This window comes from Oryzias melastigma, linkage group LG9 (assembly GCF_002922805.2).
Source record: "Oryzias melastigma strain HK-1 linkage group LG9, ASM292280v2, whole genome shotgun sequence".
Taxonomy (NCBI): Eukaryota; Metazoa; Chordata; class Actinopteri; order Beloniformes; family Adrianichthyidae; genus Oryzias; species Oryzias melastigma.
This window is the reverse complement of record NC_050520.1, coordinates 9,539,782-9,560,201: the sequence shown is the minus strand read 5'-3', so window position 1 is coordinate 9,560,201 and position 20,420 is coordinate 9,539,782. Positions and strand designations below refer to the sequence as shown.

The 20,420-nt window shown below is 38.1% G+C and overlaps 2 protein-coding genes across 2 annotated transcripts in view; one reads left to right on the top strand and one right to left on the bottom strand.

Moving 5' to 3' along the window:
• The window catches only part of ghra (growth hormone receptor a), a 35,658-nt gene extending 22,685 nt beyond the window's left edge, over positions 1-12,973 (top strand). Inside the window, exons 3-10 of the mRNA XM_024274996.2 lie at positions 228-357; positions 435-604; positions 3,193-3,371; positions 3,886-4,039; positions 4,158-4,248; positions 5,353-5,422; positions 7,682-7,917; positions 8,578-12,973. Of these exons, the coding sequence (XP_024130764.1) occupies positions 228-357; positions 435-604; positions 3,193-3,371; positions 3,886-4,039; positions 4,158-4,248; positions 5,353-5,422; positions 7,682-7,917; positions 8,578-9,328 (1,781 nt within the window). The 3' untranslated portion in view covers positions 9,329-12,973. The remainder of the gene's footprint in view (positions 1-227; positions 358-434; positions 605-3,192; positions 3,372-3,885; positions 4,040-4,157; positions 4,249-5,352; positions 5,423-7,681; positions 7,918-8,577) is intronic.
• A 4,731-nt stretch (positions 12,974-17,704) lies between these two features.
• LOC112148158 (selenoprotein P) lies at positions 17,705-20,420 on the bottom strand. The gene is made up of 5 exons (XM_024274997.2): positions 20,263-20,420; positions 19,690-19,913; positions 19,395-19,607; positions 19,195-19,312; positions 17,705-19,123 (listed from the first exon to the last, which is right to left on the bottom strand). The coding sequence occupies exons 1-5, from the start codon at positions 20,380-20,382 to the stop codon at positions 18,797-18,799; spliced, it is 1,002 nt and encodes a 333-aa protein (XP_024130765.1). The 5' UTR covers positions 20,383-20,420; the 3' UTR covers positions 17,705-18,796.

The following is a 20,420-nucleotide window of genomic DNA, read 5'->3' as shown; positions in this document are numbered from 1 at the left end:
AACGTACCATTGTTGTGCCTGTTTTAAGGATATTGTGACGTATTTGTAAAGATAAATTTGCTCTGTAGACTCAACGAGTTCAACTATCTTGTAAATTGGATGAGTTAATTCCTATTGATAATTAAAAAAAACTCTTTAGGGAGTTTGTAGAAATCACTAAGAGTGACAGTAATTATCTCCTTGCACTTTTTCTGGTCGTGTAATTTTTTCCCCTCTTTTTCTCCCAGCGCCCCTTGAGCCTCATTTTACTGAATGTGTATCGAGGGACCTGGAGACATTCCGATGTTGGTGGAGTCCGGGTTCGTTCCACAACCTGTCCTCACCTGGAGCCCTGAGAGTCTTCTACCTTAAGAAAGAGTGAGAGTCGACCCAGGCCTGCGTGATTCCAATGCTGAGGTGCTTCCTTCTGACGGTTTCTCTGTATATCTTTTCAGCCCTCCCTTAAGTGAATGGAAGGAATGTCCTGAGTATAACCATTTAAACAGGGAGTGCTTCTTTGACGCAAACCACACATCAGTTTGGCTTCCCTACTGCGTGCAGCTTCGGAGCCAAAACAACATCACCTATTTCAACGAGGAAGACTGTTTCACAGTGGAGAATATTGGTGAGTAACGGGTTTCAGCTTGTGTTTAAAAAGCAGCTCATATGCTGTCAGTTATCACTCTGAGAGATGCTGAATGAAAATGCAACACGTTTAAGCTGTTTTCAGTTATTGAAAGTGTTCCTCAGGGATCAGTCTTGGAACCACTTCCCTAGGCTGTCAGGACCAGGAATTTATATTGACTTTTATACTAAAAAACAGTACTTTTTTTCATTAATATGATATAAAAAAGGCTGCCCACCCCTGCCCTAACCCACTATGAGCCAATCAGTGAGTGAGGTGCATTATGGGAGTTTGTGTTTGCTGTTGTATTTTATAAATTTATCTTGTATTTTTGGACACTTTAGCATTGTGTTTTAGTTTGTGTTTGTTGTGCTTGACAACATTTTGCTGTTACAAGGGGACTAAAAAAAGAACCAGGAAAATGTTTCATGTTCCAGGGAACACCTGAGATTAAAAAAAAAGAATATACATTAAATTAATTAATTAATTTATAAAAAAAGAAAAATCCTAAAAACAGAGGTGAATTTGAAAAAACAATATTTCTAATGAACGCATAAAAAAAGAATAGAATAGAACTTTGAAATATAATACATTAGACAATATCAGGATTTAATATATTTAGTATTAAGACTGTAAAATTCTATAATAATAATTAAAATGTAAACTCTAGTTAAAAGCTTTTCCAAAAAGGTAAGACACTGCTTTTTTAAAATCTCAATAATTCTGGGAAAATAAGGCATTGTGGTGTTTTTTAGCCCTCATAGTCTAAACAAACATAATACAAAAAGTTATATGTAAAATTTTAAGCGCCCAATGTGTGGATTGTTGTTACTGTTGCTGCTGCCAATCAGGCTCCCGACCCTTAAAAACATTTTCCAGTTTTAATGTCAGAGAATGTTCGCCATAAATGGAAGGACAAAAGGACAAATACATAAAACCATTTGGGGTTGATCACCAAAACTACATGTAATTATGAAATTATCCTAAATCTTTATTCCCCAGAAAATGTTAACAATGTAGTGGGCTTGTTTTCCAAGCCCCTTATTACTTATCTACTCATAAAAAAGTTTTTTATGATGCATTTAGACATAGCTTTGAAAAATTAGAGAAACTTTATTACATGTTTTAAGATAAACATGCACTTAAACTTTCAATTAGACAAAACACAAACTGTAGAGGAGGAGAAGAGCAGCCGTATCTGTTGAATTTTAAAAACTGCATTACTGGGTTAGCGAAAATTGAAAATGAATGCAAAAAATGTTCTTTTATTGGGAAAAAAATAAAGTTAACCAAGTCTAAGTAGTTAGAATAACAAACCACATCATAAGTTTGGAGTCTTTTTACTTTTACATGAATATATTCAGTTTAATCCAAACTGATCAGGCCATTTCTGAGTGGATTTTGACTCTGAAATAGCAGAAGAATCTTAATAACATGCACTAAAAATGACAGCTGACAGATAACGGTTAATCTTTGTCCTTTAGTTTGTCTAAAATACATTTTCCCTCTATCTTGTTTTTTACTTCTTGTTCCAGTTGAGTGTTTTGTTTATCGTTTTTTTGCAAAGTCAGTACAATTTTTTTAGCAGATCATGAACGGATGGCCAGGTAGAAGACCTGAAGCAAATATTTTACAACTTTTTTTCACTGTCACAGCCAGTCAAGTGTGAAAGGGGAGGAGTTTCAGCGTTAGTGCCAGAGGAGCTGCTCTGAGCCTAAATGCATCCTGTTATGTAATATCAGCCATGCATTAGGGGTCACTTCGTTTACCTTTCTTTTCCTTATGCTTGTTTGAACTTCGACATGTTGTTTTGACCTCGTCTAACGGTGGAAAAGCACGAGATGCTGTCATATGACAAAGGTGCGTCTTGCAGTTTCCTCGAGGTTCATGCGCTTAACCTCCACTTCACACCAGTTTTCCGTGACGATCAACAGGCAATTTAGATCCTTTTTTTTACCATAATCTGATGTTTAGATACAAAAATATAACTGCATATGTCAATCGTGGTATTTTATTGTGAAAAATTGGTTATATTTTGAAATTTGACCTGATTTTTTTCGTGTGTCTTGGAGTGATTTCCTGCCCGAATTGACGCAGATCACTTATGGCTCACGCAAAAAATAGACCAGATGTCGAAACCAGCCAGCCTGAGCTGTCCACAAAGGACCATGATGCTTTGCATCTTGTGTGAACTACACTATAGGTTCCTAACAAGGGTGCTGAATGGTAGTTCTTAATGAGATGCACTAATAGGGTGTGCTGGTGATACGTAAGTGCCCATAGGACACCTATAGAACTCCAACATAAACTGTACTCTGATTGTCTAACTTCCTCATTTCAAACATTCCGGCAACTCAAATAAGTTGATTGTGCTAAAGTCTACTTGCCTTTTTTTCTTCCAATGTTTGTGACAATACCTATTATATTTATTAATGCTTTTTTATTTGATTTACTAAATATTTAAATGTTAGCTGCAGGAAGTTGGTCAAATGTTTCCTGCTGGAAAACCATTGTACTTTGTGAAGAACTGGACTGAGTCAAAGTGTGCAAATAGCTGCATTTCTGAACTCCTGCCCTTTTGCTCGCAGTGCGCCCTGACCCACCAGTGTCTCTAAACTGGACCCTGCTGAATGTAAGTCCCTCTGGGCTGAGTTACGATGTCATGGTCAGCTGGGAGCCCCCGCCCTCTGCAGATGTCCAAGCAGGCTGGATGCGCATCGAGTATGAAGTCCAGTACAGAGAGAGAAACGCCACGAACTGGGAAGCCGTGAGTCCGTCCTGCAATACTCTCTCCTCGCCATAAAAAAGGGCTTTTAATCTCCATAACATATGTTATGTTGCACAAATACAAACCTCCTACACACAAAAGTAGTAGGAAAGTACAGCCCTGAAGTTTCATATTTCTCCCTGAACGTGTGTCTGAAATCAGTGGAGCTCTGGGGCCAGAACACTCAGAAACAGAGCCTCACAGAAGCAAGAGAGGGGAGGGATCTGTAGGTCAGAGGTCACGGGACCTCATACAGACTTATATTCATTACTAGTCAGCCAGCTGGACAGATGCAGCCTTGTGAGCTAATTTGGATCTCTCTGTGCAACACTGTGTCCCATATCTTGTGTGTATGCAGACTTTAGTACATTTGGAAGGGACATGCACTCACAGGGAACCAAAACTACTTTGGAAGTAAAAATGGAGCTCTTTATTTGTAGTTGCTTCTGTTACATGTAAAATCTGTAAAATGCCTTCCTTTTTGGTATTTACTTTGATCTGAATCTATTTTCAGCTGGAGATGCAGCCGCACACTCAGCAGACGATCTACGGCTTGCAAATCGGAAAAGAATACGAAGTACACATCCGCTGCAGGATGCAAGCCTTCACCAAGTTTGGCGAGTTCAGTGACTCCATCTTTATGCAGGTGACAGAGATTCCCAGCAAAGGTAAGATATTTAAGCTGGTTTGACTTTAAAGGACGTCGTTGTGTGACAGATCTATTGCCCCTTGAAGGACTGCAGTTTCAATCAACATGATTGGTTTTTTTTTTTGTTTTTTTTCTAGAGTCTACCGTCCCTCTGACTCTGATTCTCGTTTTTGGAACTGTGGGAATTCTCATTGTCATCATGCTGATAGTGATTTCTCAGCAACAGAGGTAAAAACTTTGTCATTTCACTTATAATGCAGTTTGTGAGGAAAAGCTTGCTTAGCACTGCAGAAACTGAATCTTTAGAAGGTAAAAAGACCCTTGTTTCAAGAAAAAATGTTCTTCTATAGACAAAACCGTTCATATGCTATGGTCAAACATACAACCACGCGATGTATCGTCAGAATCTTCAAGGTTTAACGCTGCTGCCAGATTAATTTGAGGATCATTGACGTGGTCATGAATGTAGATGGCGGCCGTCAGGCGGCCTTATGTGCAACTGGCGGCCGGTTTCACTTGAAATGGACGGCCGCCATCCGGAGACATTCACCCTTCGTCCAGTCAGAACTGCTGCCGGCCGGCAATTCTGTCTGTTACTGCCCTGTGGCCGCCCAGCTGTTGCCCGATTTTGTAACAGATTTTGTAATGTCCACTGATTGATGTCGACATCTAGATCGTCTGGTCGCTGTAAAATTGTTACTTTTTTTAAAACCTCTGCAACCTCGGCAAGGTGTGTAAAAATGCAAATGCTGACATCAATTTGCTGAAAAATCTGTATTTAGGTCGCTGCGCTGTGGCATTTTGGGATATCTGACTATAGTCTGCGTGACTGGAATTATTTTTGTTAAAAAAAAAAATCTTAATTAGACTTTATTTCTTCCCATCGTGCCATCATTTTTTTTGCATATTTTAAAGAAAATGTTAGGATTTTTGACTTATAGTATTTCCCGTGGGCCTTGATTTTGCTGTGACAGTTTCAGATGTGATCCTTTTTTTTTTTTACGATTGGCAAAGTGAGAGTAGAATTCACATTGTTAAAAATGTTGTTTACCATAAAAGAGAGGTGTCTCAAAAAGGAAAAACATTAACTACAACAAGAAATGTAACCCATCCAAAACGTTTAACAACTGGTTACAAATCAGGATGAGTTTGTAAGGTAATATTGAAGTATGACGTGTGAGTTATGTGAAGGTATCATTCTCAGCCACTGCAACCTGAAATACTTCTTAACTCATAGTCCCGAAAAGGATAAAACTTTGAAAAGTTAAAAAATCTGTTTGTATTTTTTATTTTTTCCCTTTGAAAATGACAAAAATTCTCCTCTTATTGCAGATTGATGATGATTCTGTTGCCACCAGTTCCTGCACCCAAAATCAAAGGCATCGATTCTGACTTGTTAAAGGTAAATGAAAGTATAGATGATATGTTTGGTTAATGTTTTACTTTTTATAGACCCCAGCAGGGATTTTACATACGTACACTTTAAACTGCTCATCACACTTATGTACACATATCTATTACAGGGTAAGGCTGTGCAGTAATGAAGATACCAAAGATGTTCTTTACATTTTTGATGTATTTGAGAACAGTGAGAATGTGGCAGCTTGGCTCTCTGCTCCAATTATAATACTTCATCAGTAAATATTGCAGTTTTTGTGTTTGTTATTAAAAAGAAACACATATAAGAGATACAAAAAACTGTAGTGTTAATGTCTAAAATGACAGCGATCTTGTTTGGGATTGATGGAAACAGAAAATGGACACTTTATGTGGCAATTTAAATAAAAATTCATCCTGCCATTATATCTTCTTCACTAGGAAACAAGTTGGACAAAAAGCCAGACAGTTGTCAGAATATACCCAGTAAGATTATTTTTTTTAATCATTACCTCACTTTCTTTGTGAAAACTAGTAAATATCACCTTTAAACTTCTCAAAGTCTATACTGCCAAAAGAAAGATGCCTTTATTAACCCTACAGAGAGTACATTCTTTTTTTTAATAATGGCTTAATTTCCAAACTTACAAATAGTGCTTTGGTATTAAACTGTAGGTGCTGCAAATACTAATGTATTTCTTGATTAATTATTTCACGTATGTCATCTTATTAAATCAAAGATTGCTTACTACAGTATATCTGCAGCTTTTCTACAAAGTCATATGTTCTTAGCCATCATTTTCCAAGAATTTTATAAATTAAAAAAAATTAAATAATTGCATTATATTATAAAAATGAGCAGAACATTTTTAATGGGAAGAAATATGATGGTAAATATGTACTTAACCCACAAAAGGTCTGTTAAATTACAGTCTGCAATAAACATTTATTTCATTTTATTTTATTTAACCTTCATTTTAACAGGAAATCCCATTGAGATTAAATTTTTTTTTAAGGGAGACCTGGACGTTCTCAGGATAATCATAGAAATTAAGATTCCAGGTATTATGTAAAAGGTATCAAACAAACTGGAGGGATGTTTATTAAATAACCGAAGCCTCACAAGTCAAATAGATTTCTGTAAATCCCACAGGACAAATCAAATACCCACACGTTCTATTTTCAGCTGATTTTTTTCACAAGCAAACAAAGCAGAACCAAATTTGAACTCTTGAGTTATTATTAAGGAGTCAGCATCAGATCCAGTGTCTCCACTACATTTGAGAAAAACAGAGCTGTGCCAACCCTGGCCAGTTGTGCCAGAAGACACTGGTGCCTGCTTCCCAAATCCAGATCTAATGTGGAAAAGGTCTGTGCCAGGTCATCATTTTGCTATATTGGATGTTCCTTTTATATAGCTCTCCATTAAACTGCGTTATGCAGGCCAACAGCATCTACAGAGTCCATCAATCGAAAGGATAATCTCACTGTCATCTCAAGATTCCTGCCAATATTTAAATCCATCCATTTATCTGTTTTCCAAACCCACTTAATCCCTTTCATGTCATGGGGCCAAAATTGAGGTATTAACAAAAAAATAAAAAAAAACTATGGTGTGCCTCTTTGAAATGAAGCATAATCTTGCTTCTATAATTATAATTTATGGCAATCTGGTTAATGTATGTGGCTGCTCAACACACATACTTTCAAATTAAGGTTAAGATTTGGTGTTTTTAGCATGTTCTTGAGGTGTTTTTCTGATTATGCTGGACATATATGAAGAAAATTCATCTTAAAATGGCATTTCTGATTATTTCTATAATCGAATTGTTGTGAATCAGAAGCAAACATGCAGCTGGAGTTTTGAATTTCTGTTTTTCTGAAATTTGCTGGTCAAGTCATAAGTTCCCTGCTCCACTCTATTCTGATACATCGCCTATTAGACGACTAGATCCATGTGTGTCTTTGTTTTACTTGTCTGAGCTGGAATCTGGATCAGAACTGTACGGCTAGAAAGCGCCAATATTTTTGCCCATTTTTGTTGCACCCGTAATGTTGTGAGGGGATGTAAGCTAGCAGGAGAGCATGTAATTGCAAAGACGTGGGGATATAGTTTCGATTTGCACCAAATTTTGTCTAAAAACACCATGATCATAATTAAAAGAACACTGGGATGATCGGAGTGGGTCTCTACGAGGAAAGACTGAGTGCTGAGACATCTAAATCTGATTGATAATATTTAATCATGTTTTGAAGCTCATCTTCATGTTTTGTGCAAATACAGAAGGGGAAACTGGAGGAGCTGAATTTCATCCTAAATGGTGGAAGTATTGGTGGCCTCCAAACGTTTTCTTCAGATTTTTTCCAAGATGAGCCGTGGGTGGAGTTCATCGAAGTGGATGAAGAGGATGCAGATAGTGGAGAGAAGGAGGACGACCAAGCCTCAGACACACAGAAGCTGCTCGGCCCCCCCCAGCCCATCAGCGACCACAGGACAATCAGAAGCTCCGAAACTGTCCGGTAGGCAACAGGAACTCGGAAAGTTAGAGAAAAGCCTGGATCGATTTGATTCTGATTTTCTTTTATTCTTCAATTCAATTCAGTTTTGAGCTTACACATTTAGACACATTTTCTTAGAAATACATTAATAATCTACTACATGTTTTGAATATATTTATATTAATCTGATAGAGTTCACATACTGTAAAATTTATTAGTGAAATAGTGAGTTTGTTAATATCATAAAGTGTTACATAGATTCTCTAAAGGAGAAGTTCTAACAAAAATGTTCAGATCATTAATATTGTAAACATTGTTCTGCCTCTCCTGGAGGACGTTTCAGTTTGGCCACTAGTTGGCGATCGTGCTATAGAATTATCTTATTCCAGAAGAAGACAGTATGTGCAAAAATCTGTCTTTAAAAATATTTCCTTAATAGAATTTGGAAAGTTCATACCTGTGAGTCTATAAAAATGTATGTTTAGGTTGGTCGAGCAAGCGTTAGCATTAGCATCAAGCTAGTGGACTTTAGCTTTATGTGCTAAATCGATTTATATTTTAATGAATCAATTATTGATCTGTTAAGCTTAAATCAATTCAAATTGATTCATTGATTTTATCAACCCAGCCCACCGTTTTGTTGTACTTGACTAAATATTGTCCATTTTTTGTATCATCCAGCCACCCTAATGACGACTTCAGTCGTGCCGGCTGTTACGATGCAGATCTGCCTGACACAAAAGTGCCGATGGACGCTCCTCTGCCGGGCCATACAGGGGACAAGGAATCCTCTGCGGATTTCCCCGAGAGAGCCCCAGCCTTCGACAGAGGTCAAGCTCCTCCTGTCCAAACCCAAACTGGAACTCCCCAAACGTGGGTGAACACAGACTTCTACGCGCAGGTCAGCAATGTTATGCCTTCGGGGGGAGTCGTGCTGTCCCCTGGCCAGCAGCTCAGATCCCAGGAGAGCCCGTCAGACTCTGAACTTGAAGCACAAACAAAGGGAAAGCAGAGGGACGAGAGCGAGGACGCAAATGGACAAAGGCAAAAAGAGCCTCAGTTTCAGCTGCTGGTGGTGGATCCAGAAGGAAGTGGCTACACCACCGAGAGCAATCGCTGGCAAATCAGCACTCCCTCCAACTCTGCCAACCCCGGGGCGGGGTACCAAACCATCCCCCCTCCACCGGTGGAGACTAAACCAGCAGCTTCGGCAGATGCTAATCAGTTACCCTACATTCTTCCTGACTCTCCTCAGTTGGTTGCTCCTGTCGCAGACTACACAGTAGTTCAGGAGTTGGACACCCATCACAGCTTACTCCTAGACCCCACTCCCATCCAGTCCCCCCCTCCCTGCCCATCCCAGCTGCCCCTCAAACCCCAAATACCTGTGGAGTACATAACACCAGACCTGCTGGGAAACCTCCTACCGTGAAATGACACCGCTTTGAGACCTCCGCTGTCACTGACCTCTGCTGGATACCAAAAGAACCTGAAGGAGCGTGCACGTGGAGGAGCCGTCCGCTTTCATAGTCAGAGGAGGACTGGAAAAGCTGCACACTATTCCCTCAACTCTTACAGGAACAGCCACAAACCAAATAGAAAGGTTACGCTTTTCATCGATGCATGATGGTAGTTAATCAAAAGCAATGACTTTGGTGAAGTCTTAATAGTACAGATACCAATAGTGCATAGAAAATAAACTGACATTGTGAGAGTTTGTCCCGTGGAGACGTTTAGCCACTCACATTTTAGTTTTCTAGTTTGATGTCATCATAAAAGTACCTCATGAGAGCTATATATTTTTATATTAAAAAAACATGTAAACAAAACACTGTAATTCAATTCAATTATACTTCATTGAAAAATCATTGTTTTCAGTGCAACCCAGAACAAGACAAACAGGGAGGTAGTTCTAGGTTGACACCTATGCAGGCTCATATTTCCAGCTTTATTTTCTCAAAGCTGTTAATCAGTAACTAGAAAATCAAAAGCAACAAAATATGTGAACAACTTATAAACAAGTATTTGAGAAAAATACCAGCAAAACAACAGACAAATCAATTTTTTTGTCTTCTTAGGGATGTTTATTGTCTGTCTCCAGAACAGAAAGATAAGAAAAAACACTTTTATCAGCAAATCCCTGGAATCAGTTAAATACCACAATCAGTTTTTACATTTCTCATTGTGAGATTTCATTTTTATTGTCACACCATCTGAATGTATGCCACTGTGGTGAAGCTCCTCCATATGAGGGAGGCTTCATGCAGGGTAATGTAAGCTGTGCTGGACAACATGTAGCGCCACCAACAGGCTTGCTCTTGATCGAGCGTGGTGCCTTCATGGTTGGGTGAAGGGATAGATAAATCAAACGTACCTGCTCATTTATACTTTAAACTGCAACCGTATTGGTGAAACTCCCAGTTTGGAAGCATTGACTGTATATGAGAATGGGACCGAGTGAGTGTGACGTCACCCATAGACAATGACCTATTTTCGGTTCCAACTTTTGGAGTCAATGTTTTTGTGAAAGGGGTGCCGCCATGTTGGAACCAGACTTTGGCTACGGTCACATATCCAAAAATACCACCACATGGTGAACTAAATGCAAGTCATTCAGCAAATTCGATAGGTGGTTGCTTGTTAGCATTTGTAGATAGATACATTTTGACATCCAGAGATTTTAAGAAAAAGTTCAAATTTGACAGAACGATTTTTCTCTAAAAGTTGACATCAGTCAGTGGCCACCCGGGCACATTTTGAGATGGTAGTAGCAGTCCAGTGACAGCTGGGCAGCAACAGGTCCGTGGAATTGCAGGCAGGCAGCAGCTCTGCTGGGATGATGAGTAAATGTCGCCAAACTTGTCATATATGGACGTGTGGTTTGGGTCAATTTTTGACGTTTTGGATGTCGCCAACTCGTCGTTTTGTGCTGTGCTGGCTGTTCCCATTAACCGCCAGATCACAAACCGGTAAGAGTCCAAGTGCAACTTGGCAATAGACATTAAAAAAGTGCATACACTAATCAGGGGTCACCAACCCTCAGGATGCATTCCAATCTCTCCAGTACTGGGATGCGGACCAGTACCCTAACCCAGTACCGGTTCCACGTCCGCTACTGCATCCCAAGAGTTGGGGACCCGTGATTTAACGGGAACAGCCAGCACGTCAAAAAACCACGAGTTACGGACACCCAAAACAGTATATAAAAAGTGGACTATTCCGCACGCCTGACAGCTGCCTGACTGTCGTGGTCTACATTCATGACCACGCCAACCATCCTCAAAAAAGCAGCATGAAATCTTGAAGATCTGCAGTGGCAATTGTATTTGTGACCGTAGCATTTGTCAGTAAGCAGTGATTGGTCCAAGGTGGTCTGAGTCATCGATTCTAGTCTAGAGTCCACACCCCTACCATTTGAAAGTGGTCTCAAGAGAATCAGGCAATCGACGTGCGACCACATGCGTTTATGGAGGCGTCTAGTTGGTCACTTTACAAGTTGAATAACTCTTGCTACAGAAAATATGAAGAAATTGGATTTGCAAGAAAAAATTTTTAAGAAAAAGGTAGGAAAAGTTATTCTGACAGAAGCCTATGGGATTTTGGCTTCTTGAAACCTGCAAGTACATCCTGTTTAGGGGGGGAGGGGCTACTCGTCCATTTTTCATATAAAGTCAATAGTTAAGAGTTTTTTTTCTCCTTCATTACAGGAATGTCAACTGGAACAAGATGAATGACTGTGAAAGTGTACAATAGATGTAATTACACAACTCTACTTTTGCCACATTTGCATTTAAAAACATGTGCCTATTATGATGCTACAGGCTCGCATAATGATACTATGCTTACAGTCGTTTTGTTTGGTGCATTTTTCCGTTACTGAATAACTTTCATGCAAGTGCTGCTGCTTTGTATAGATCAACCGGTTTTAAAGCTCCCTGTGGACAAATCAACACTTAAAATCTGCACAAATCCAAAAACGGAAACTTGCATGGACACATCAGAAATGCCTTAAACATGCTAAACATCGCCTTTTGGAAAATATTGCTAGCTAGATATTTGGAAAATGAAACAAAAGTGTTTTTAAGTTAGTGTTAGCACTTGTTAGTAGTAAAATGTTCACTTCTAGTGTGGAAGATTTTTATTAACAAATTTAGGACATGTTATGCAAAATCAGTTGCCTGATCAATTTTTTGCCTTGAAAAAAAATCTTGTTTTGGGTCATTTATGAAGTGTTTCTGTAATATTTTTAAGGAAAAAAAGAAAAAAAAGAAATTAGTGTTGACAATATGTCTGTCACAAAGAGGGCAGCGTGGCATGTTTTGTATGTTGAGCCAGTGGCGTTTGTGTTATATCCATTTCTAGTAATTCAACCACAAAAACGTTTTTACTTCAGAGGCATGTTTCCAAACAGCTGGTTCATTCTCATGTGAACAAAACACACTAAATGCAAACTGATCCATCCTGTGAATTTTTGGAATCATTATGGTGACTTGTTGTTTTTTTAAGTAGATAATCTCATGAAAATAAAGACACAAAGGAAGAGCTATAACAAGACAGCTATGTAATGTGAACCTGATAAATATGTGCCATTTCTCTCTTTTTACTGAAAGGACAAAAGGAAAAAAAATCCTCTGCTCTGTTGCTGCTGCCTAATCAGGATGAAACCAGCAAGTTAATGCTGTTGCATAAATGTCTTAATATATTCACAGATGTAAAGATACAAGTATATATTTTCAGTGTTACAAATCATGATGTTTTGCTGCTTGGTTTGTGCCGTTTTTTTCTGTAAATCAAGGCAAAGTTTGATGGGAAAAACTTTTTTTTGAACGATAACTGTATTGTGTTAGTGTTGGTTTTGTATAAAAAGGATGCAAATGATCTAAAAAGTGACTTAAATACGAGAAAAGTTTATAGTTTTGATTAGAAGGGAAGATTTATCTCAGAGTGAGACTTCACATCCATCCAAAGATTTGTTTATAAAGGAAATCAGAAGAATGGAGGATGAACTGGCTAACTGGAATATAACTACACAAGCAAATACGGTGGCCCTGACCCGCCATCACAGCAAAAAAAAAAAGTAACTACGCAAGATATAAAACAAACTCTTTAAATAAAAAGAAATGCTGCAAATAACAAGAAACACTGCTGCAAATAAAAAGCTATAACAGAAGTGGATTATCGGGGATAAAATATTCAAAAGTACAGGCAAAAGAGTTCTATTTCCAGTCCGTTAATCTGTCAGTGTTGCTGCAAAAAGCCAGAGAAACATGAAACAGTTTCAAAATAAAAGCTTTCTTTGTACTTTCAAAGTAAAAATGTAGTTTTATTTTTAAGGTGATGTGCCCACGTGATAATGCACGTTAACACCACGGATAAAACTTTAAAGTATAACTTTGAAAGTACAGAAACACGTCATTTATGACAAAAAAAATGCCTTCACAAAGACTCAGTGAGGAAGAAGTTTCTTGTTTGTTTCCTGTTCTTTTTCTGCTTGTCCTAGTAGTGAATCGGCAAAAACAGTTTCCTATAATCCACTTCGGTTATGACTGTTATTTGTAGCGTTTATATTTTATTTGTGGTAAAGTTTCTTTTATTTTCTATTTCTATTTTTTATTTTATTATTCTCTTTTTATTAGCTGCAGTGTTTCTTTTTATTTTCAGCTTTTATTTTTTACTTGCAGCAGCGTTTCTTTTATTTTAAGCTTTTTTTGTAATTGGTAGCAGCATTTATTTTTATGTGTAGCATTTCTTTTATATGCAGCATAATTTTTTACTTTTGTAGCCTTTTTTGCGGCATCTTTATATTTTTGCAGCATTTTTTATTTTTATTTTCAACAGTATTTCTTGTTATTTGCAGTTTTTATTTTTTATTTGCAGCAGCTTTTTTATGTGTATCATTTATTTTATTTGCAGCTTTTATTATTTTTTTTTATTTTTTTTTTTTGCAGCATAATTTCTTTATATTTGCACCAGCGTTTACAACATTTTTTGTATTTGCTCTGACACTTTTGTTTTCTGCGATGGCGGGTCTCGGCCACTGTAATCAAACCTTCTAACAGTGTTCAAATGAAGGCAGTAAGACCGACAGGTGCTTTTTCTTTTTTAGCTTAATACACAAATGTTTACTATATTTTTTCTTGCCTCATTTATACTGTTTTGTGCTCATGTATAATGTAGTGTCAAAAACTGCAAGTGTTTGAAGCTTAAAGTCACTTTAGAGGAAGCACTTTGTACTCATCCAGTATATGTCTGACGTCAGATTTTATTTTATATCTTTGGCTAAATCAAGTATGTGATACAAGTTACTATGAAACATTATATTTGTAGTCTGCACAGTAATCGTGAGGATTTTTCAACCTGAATAAGCTTCAAGATAAACAGTTTATGTTTATAGTTCATATTTTTCACTAACCAAATGCTAAAATGTTGTACTGTAATAGAGTATTTTATGTTTCTATTGGATTTATGGATATTTTAGCGCAAATAGATCATTTATGAAGTCTAATTAAGGTATAAAATAGTTGTGTTTACACTCAATGTAGTTATTGCTTTCCACTATGTGTGACTTTTGTGTTTCTTTATAGGAATTTGCATCTTGATGGAGTGTCTTGTCACAATGTGTTTTGGCACGCAGCTGTGTTTTTTAAATGTTTTTTTGGGAATGATCTTGCTGGAATTTGTGCTGCTTATTGCTGTTTATCGAAGGAAGAAGTCAAAACCACACATATTTGAGCTTGTTTGGGAAATTGTTTAATTCTCGACTCAAGTACAGCTGTAAACAGCTTGTGATTTTTTTTTTTTTGCTGATGATCTTTGCTATCTTTCTTCCTGAGTGCGATGTGTTCGCTGCCGTATGTCATCCAGGCTCATAAAACTGTAAAATATCCCACAAGCCGGATTGGGAAGCATCTGCAGTGCAGCCTCAAGTGTAGAATATACCATAATTTATCTGCTTTTATCGGCTTCAGTCGTAAATATGGCTTTTTTTTGGTACTCTCACTCTTATCCTCAGAGCCACTGCCCTTGCAAGTCTCATGGCTGCTTCTTTACTCTGGCCAAAAATATGGTTGATCCCTGATGATTTGTTATTGTTCTCTTAGCATTAAGCCTTTCTGTTGTTATATGTGCGATCGATAAGCTCTCGACAAGTTACACAATAAATATCCAGCATATTGTTTGTGTCTTGTGTCTCATCAGTGAAAAAAACACAGATTTTTCCTATCTGAACACTCACTTCTTAAAAAATTTTTACCTAATCTAATGTTAGTGTTGGGAATGCAAACACAAGCAGAAATAAATAAGATCTAAGTATTTATCAAGAGCTTTTTACTGATTATTGACAGCTTAATCAATTGGAAGGTGCAGTTTATGGAAGCCTGTAAGCACACACGTGCACGTGCGCACGCACGGCTCAAAGGTCGGCACAAATCTGCCCACAGCATCAGAAAATGATGTTTGTCGTGAAAACCGACAGTCTGCTGCGGCCTGAGTGCCCGAATGCAAACAGATAAGTGCAGGTTTTGTGCGTGTGGACGGAAAGCACGGGTTGCGTCCATGTGTGTGCCGTGATTGCCGGACGGAGAATGCACACTTGTTTGCGAGCAGCACAGAGGAACTTTGTGTGAATGAGTTCACAGGCTGGTGATTCTCCCCCTCAGCTGCTGGAGGAAGAGGAGCGAGGGATCCGGCTGCAGAAACAGTTGTGCATCGAGAGGAAAGCGTATTGGACAATTAAGACACAGGCTGTGTACTGAGCTGCACTGTGTGGGGCTGATTGAATCAGAGAGACATCCACTCACAGCTCTTTGTTTCAGGACATTGCTGGTAATTACCCATAAGTCTCTGTTCCCCTGTATTGGATCTTCAGTCCAATTACGCCCACACAAGCTGTCCACTTCGGCCTCATTTATTAACTCTGGCTGCTTGTTGACCTTTTCAGACACAGAGCATCGAGTGTGCCGGCTGTAGAACGCCGGGGAGAAAATGTTGCACCTTGAGATTTAAAGACACTCAGAGCTGAAGACACTGTTACTAGTGTGAAAGTTAACAGCTTAAAGATTTATTAACTTAGCATTAGCAGCATAAATGTAAAATACCTTTTTAAAATAATTTTAATTTATTTTTATTAATATTTAATTCATAAAAAAATAACATTTTTATTCCGATCATACTGCTGGTAATCCTACAAGCTGAACTTAGGATGTTTGCAATTAAAAATTAAGATTTTAAAAAGTGCACATCCATTAAAATACAAATATATATTGTTAAAATAAATATTTTAGTATATTCATTAAAAAATAATGTATTTCATTTTTTGAGAATTGTAACCAGAAAAGTTAGATGATGGAGGTCTGATGTGTAGATCTTTGATGCCATCTGCTGACGGTCCATAGGTGCTGTTTTGTTTAAATCATGTTATTTCAAGATGCAGTGTAGTTTTATTGACTGTATATAGTATGTTTTTACAGTCAATGTGTAGTTTCCATTAGGGCTAAGTTAAAAGAAATGTAATATAATATAAATATGTATTGTACTACTGAGAATTTTTTTATTTTTATCTTTATATAAAAGCACAATATCAGCTAAAGGAAGATTTTGCATGTTTTCAGCCATTAAAAAAATCACTTTTTGCTATTTTTATTCAGTAAAAACCTCATAAAAGTCTTATTCAAAGCTCCACTTTGTTCAATTGGAGTCACTAGTTTCATTAAAACTGTTGTTTTTTAAAAAAAAAAAATGTGGAAAAATACATAATATATTATTGATTATTATATAAAGAGTACAAAATCCGCTAAAGTATTATTTTTGCATTTCTTGAGCAAAAACTTGTTAGTTTTATTACGTATAAATTAATAAAAGTATTAATTAAAGCTCCACTTTATTTATTTGGAGTCACTACTTTCATGAAAACTGTTGTTTTTAAATTAAAATGAGAAAAAAGTATATTATTCTAGTGAGAAATTTGAATTATTATTAAAAAATATATAATATCAGCTGATGTAATATTTTACATTTTTAGCTAAAAAAAAGAACAGTTTTGTTAGTTTTAATAAATAAAAATATATAATTGCATTAATTAAAGCCCTGCTTTGTTCAATTGGAGTCACTAGTTTCATAGATAAATATTTGAAAAAATATACATTATTTCACATAGAAATATTGATTTTGATCATTATATAAAAATACGAAATCGGCTAAAGTAATATTGTGCACTTTTTGGCCACAAAAATCACTTGCAAGTGCTAGTTTCTTTCAGTAAAAATTAATTAATTACTTAATTAAAACCCATTTTGCTCTATTGGAGTCCCTAGCTTTATGAAAACTATTATTTTTAGTAAAAAGTGAAAACAATTTATTATTTTGCTAAAAAATGAAAATTTTTGTAATTATTTTTTAAAGTACAAAATCAGCTAAAGACATTTTTTTTTTTTTTTTAGGCAGAAAAAACATATTTCTTCTTAAGTTTTATTAAGTACAAATTCATAAATGTATTAATAAAAACTCCACTTACTTCAGTTGGAGTCACTAGTTCATATCATTTGGTTTTTAGAAATATGAATATTGTTTTATTGAGATATCAAGTAGTTCTGTTTTTTTAATATGTGAGGTTTTTAGAAAAATTGAGCAATAACGATGTTTATTTAAATCAAATCAAATTGTGAAACTGTTAAATAAACCTGAACTTATGTGGTGTTTGAGCAACTCCAGTTTCTACTAAAGTGATTCAGTTATTTTGTGACAAACCCAAATATTAATCCTCTCACACAACCTGACTAAACATGTGATGACATGTGAGCTCACACACAAATTAAGAGAAATGAATCCGTCTTTATTCCACTTTCCATGACCTTCGTCCTCAATACAATATTCCGTACAAACATCAGGTTTTCAGGGCGGGATCATCTTTCCACAGAAACCATCATAAAGTACAGAATCCATTCCAGCACTTCAGCTTTTCTCTCCATTCCTTCACAGCATTTCAACCCTTTTATAAAACAAAATCTGATTAAAAGTGGTTTTTATTGCAACCTAGAAAGATTTTGCATGTGGAAAAATGAAGCTGATACATTTCAAAGCTGGTGATGTAAAAAAAAAGTTTTTAAGAACTAAAATAATAAAAAAAAAAGAACAGCTTAAAGATAAAAACATAAAGTGTTTGTTTTCTCAGTGATGTTCTGGTGTTTTTAGGTTTTCGCCAAAAATTGATGTTACAATAAAAAAGCATTTACTTTTTCTTTCATTTTTTTTGAGAAGTTAAAGGTGTTTCACTCTCAATTTAAAGAAAAAATGTCCTCATGTTCCCAAATGACCTCCTCCTGTCTCTCCTGCCTGACATCATACAGACGCCACTACTGCATAGTTTCTGCATCTGGTTTCATAAAGGAAGGAAGAGATTGGAGCGGAGAAGGTCATTTCTGAACATGATGATCATATCCACTCCTGAGAGAAGCAGAGCAACCTGCAGACAAACCATCAAAAGGTTGAAAAGATGGTCAGACTCCTCCCGTTCTGGTTTGTCTGTCAGGAACGCCGCCTGTCTCCCGGGTAATACTTGTTGGTAAAGAGAGCTGTGAGCCTCGGCGCTGCTGCTGATGTGAGTCCCAGCTTACAGCTCTCACCCTCAGCTCGCAGCTCCGGGGGCTCAGGCTCATGGGGCTGGCTGTCAGGCAGCGGGAGGCGAGCGTCACTGTCAGCTCTCAATGACAATATTGGCCGGCTCGCCTGTCAGTCCCTGTCACTGTCAGGAGGCGGGCAGCGCCTCGTTACAGTGTCAGAGACCGAGCGACTGCTCGCTTCCTGTGTCGCCAAACAGCTTGCGTCAGTGTCAGCATCAGCTGGCCTCGTTTTCAGAGGTCACCTGTCAGCTGAACTTTGATTTTCACCTGGCCGTTTCTTGGACTCAGGGTCTGACCGGCGCCCCAACGACCTCCTGTCCAATCTGCTCTAACTGCACCGGTTGCTGCAAGTGATGCTGGTGTTCCTGCAGGCTGATGTCCTGCTGGGTTTGACCTCCACCATGGTGGTGGTGGTGTCTATGGTGATGACCATGTCTGCGGTCGTGGTCGTGGCCGAAGCCACGAGGACGAAGACCATGGTTATCGCCGTGGTGACCACGATGGCCGTGATGAGGATGCTGATGTTGATGCTCCTCCCCGCCAGCTTCAGCAACATCTGTTTCAGGTTGTGTCTCCTCTTTTCTTTGACACTCAGGTGGAACGTCAGCACTCTGCAGAGAAACAGAAAACACTTGTGAAAAAAAAGTTGTTTTTTTAACAAATAAGAGAGTGTGTTGTGTACCTCAAAAGCGCACTCTCCACACATGCGATTGCAGTAGGCCTCTCTGATTGCTCGCTCGACGTGGCCGTGTCCAATGATGTTGTATGGAAGTGAAAGGTGGTGAGTGAGTCTGCCACATCTGAGGATGAAGAGGAACAGCGTCCATGTGAAAGATGAAGAAAAATTTCTACAAACTCAATTTAAAAAAGCCGATAACAAACCTGTCATAGATGAAAAAGTCGTCTTTCTCTCCGTTCAGAATTTGCCAGACATCCGGTTGATGTTTGTGCTGTTTGTACAATGCAATGTCCTGGGAAAGTCGCTCTTGCAGCAAAGGGTGCAGACGCTGTGCTTGCTCCCCCTGGTGGTTGACCACCATGAACACCACATCCGTCAGCCCCTGACCCTGCAGCTTCTTGTGCAGACCATCCAATCTGCAATCAAATCAATAAATCAATAAATATGCCGCATTTAAAAGATCTTTCTTTGCAAATGATGAAGCAAACTTCTAATTACTTGGAGGCCTGCACCAGGCAGAACAGTCAGCTGGCCTGCAGGAGAGCCACCACAGTCACCCGACCCGTCGACTCCTTCATCGGGTCCACCTCCCCTATCTTCCAGGCCGCCGCCGGCTGGCAGCGAGGTCCGCCACCCTCGCTCTCTGCACGGCCCCCATGGAGCAGGCAGAGGGCGAGGAGCAGACTGAGGCCCGCCCACATTTCTGGGGCACCTCCTCGCTCCTTACAGGGAGAAAAGGAGAGCTAGAGGTAATGGGAGTGGAGGGATTGCCAAAAAAATAAAAATAAACTTGTTGCTAGTCTAACTGCTGGTGACAGTTTAGACTTTTAAAATAAATCGTTTGAATAGATGTATTTTAAAGAAAATATGTTATCCAAAAAATCTTATTTTTTGACTGTATTGTAATATTTCAGAATAATAGCAAGATGATCAAGCTACAAACAGTTTCATTTACAAAGATTTCTCAGCTTGAACAGCAACCATTTATTTTGTTGTTTACCAGTTTGCACATAATAGTAGTGAACAAACTTTCTGTAGCTTTGAATAATTAAAAGGATTTAGAAAACTTACCGTTCGCTTAAAAAGTTTCCCTCTCTTGTTGCAGCTCTGCTTCGATGCAGCTCCTTGAACAAAAACAAGCCTCTTCCTCCGCCTCCCCCCTTTTATACTCTGCCTGTTGTTGTCCTGCATGGACGGAGCACAAAGTTCACACCCGCCTGTGTGCTGAT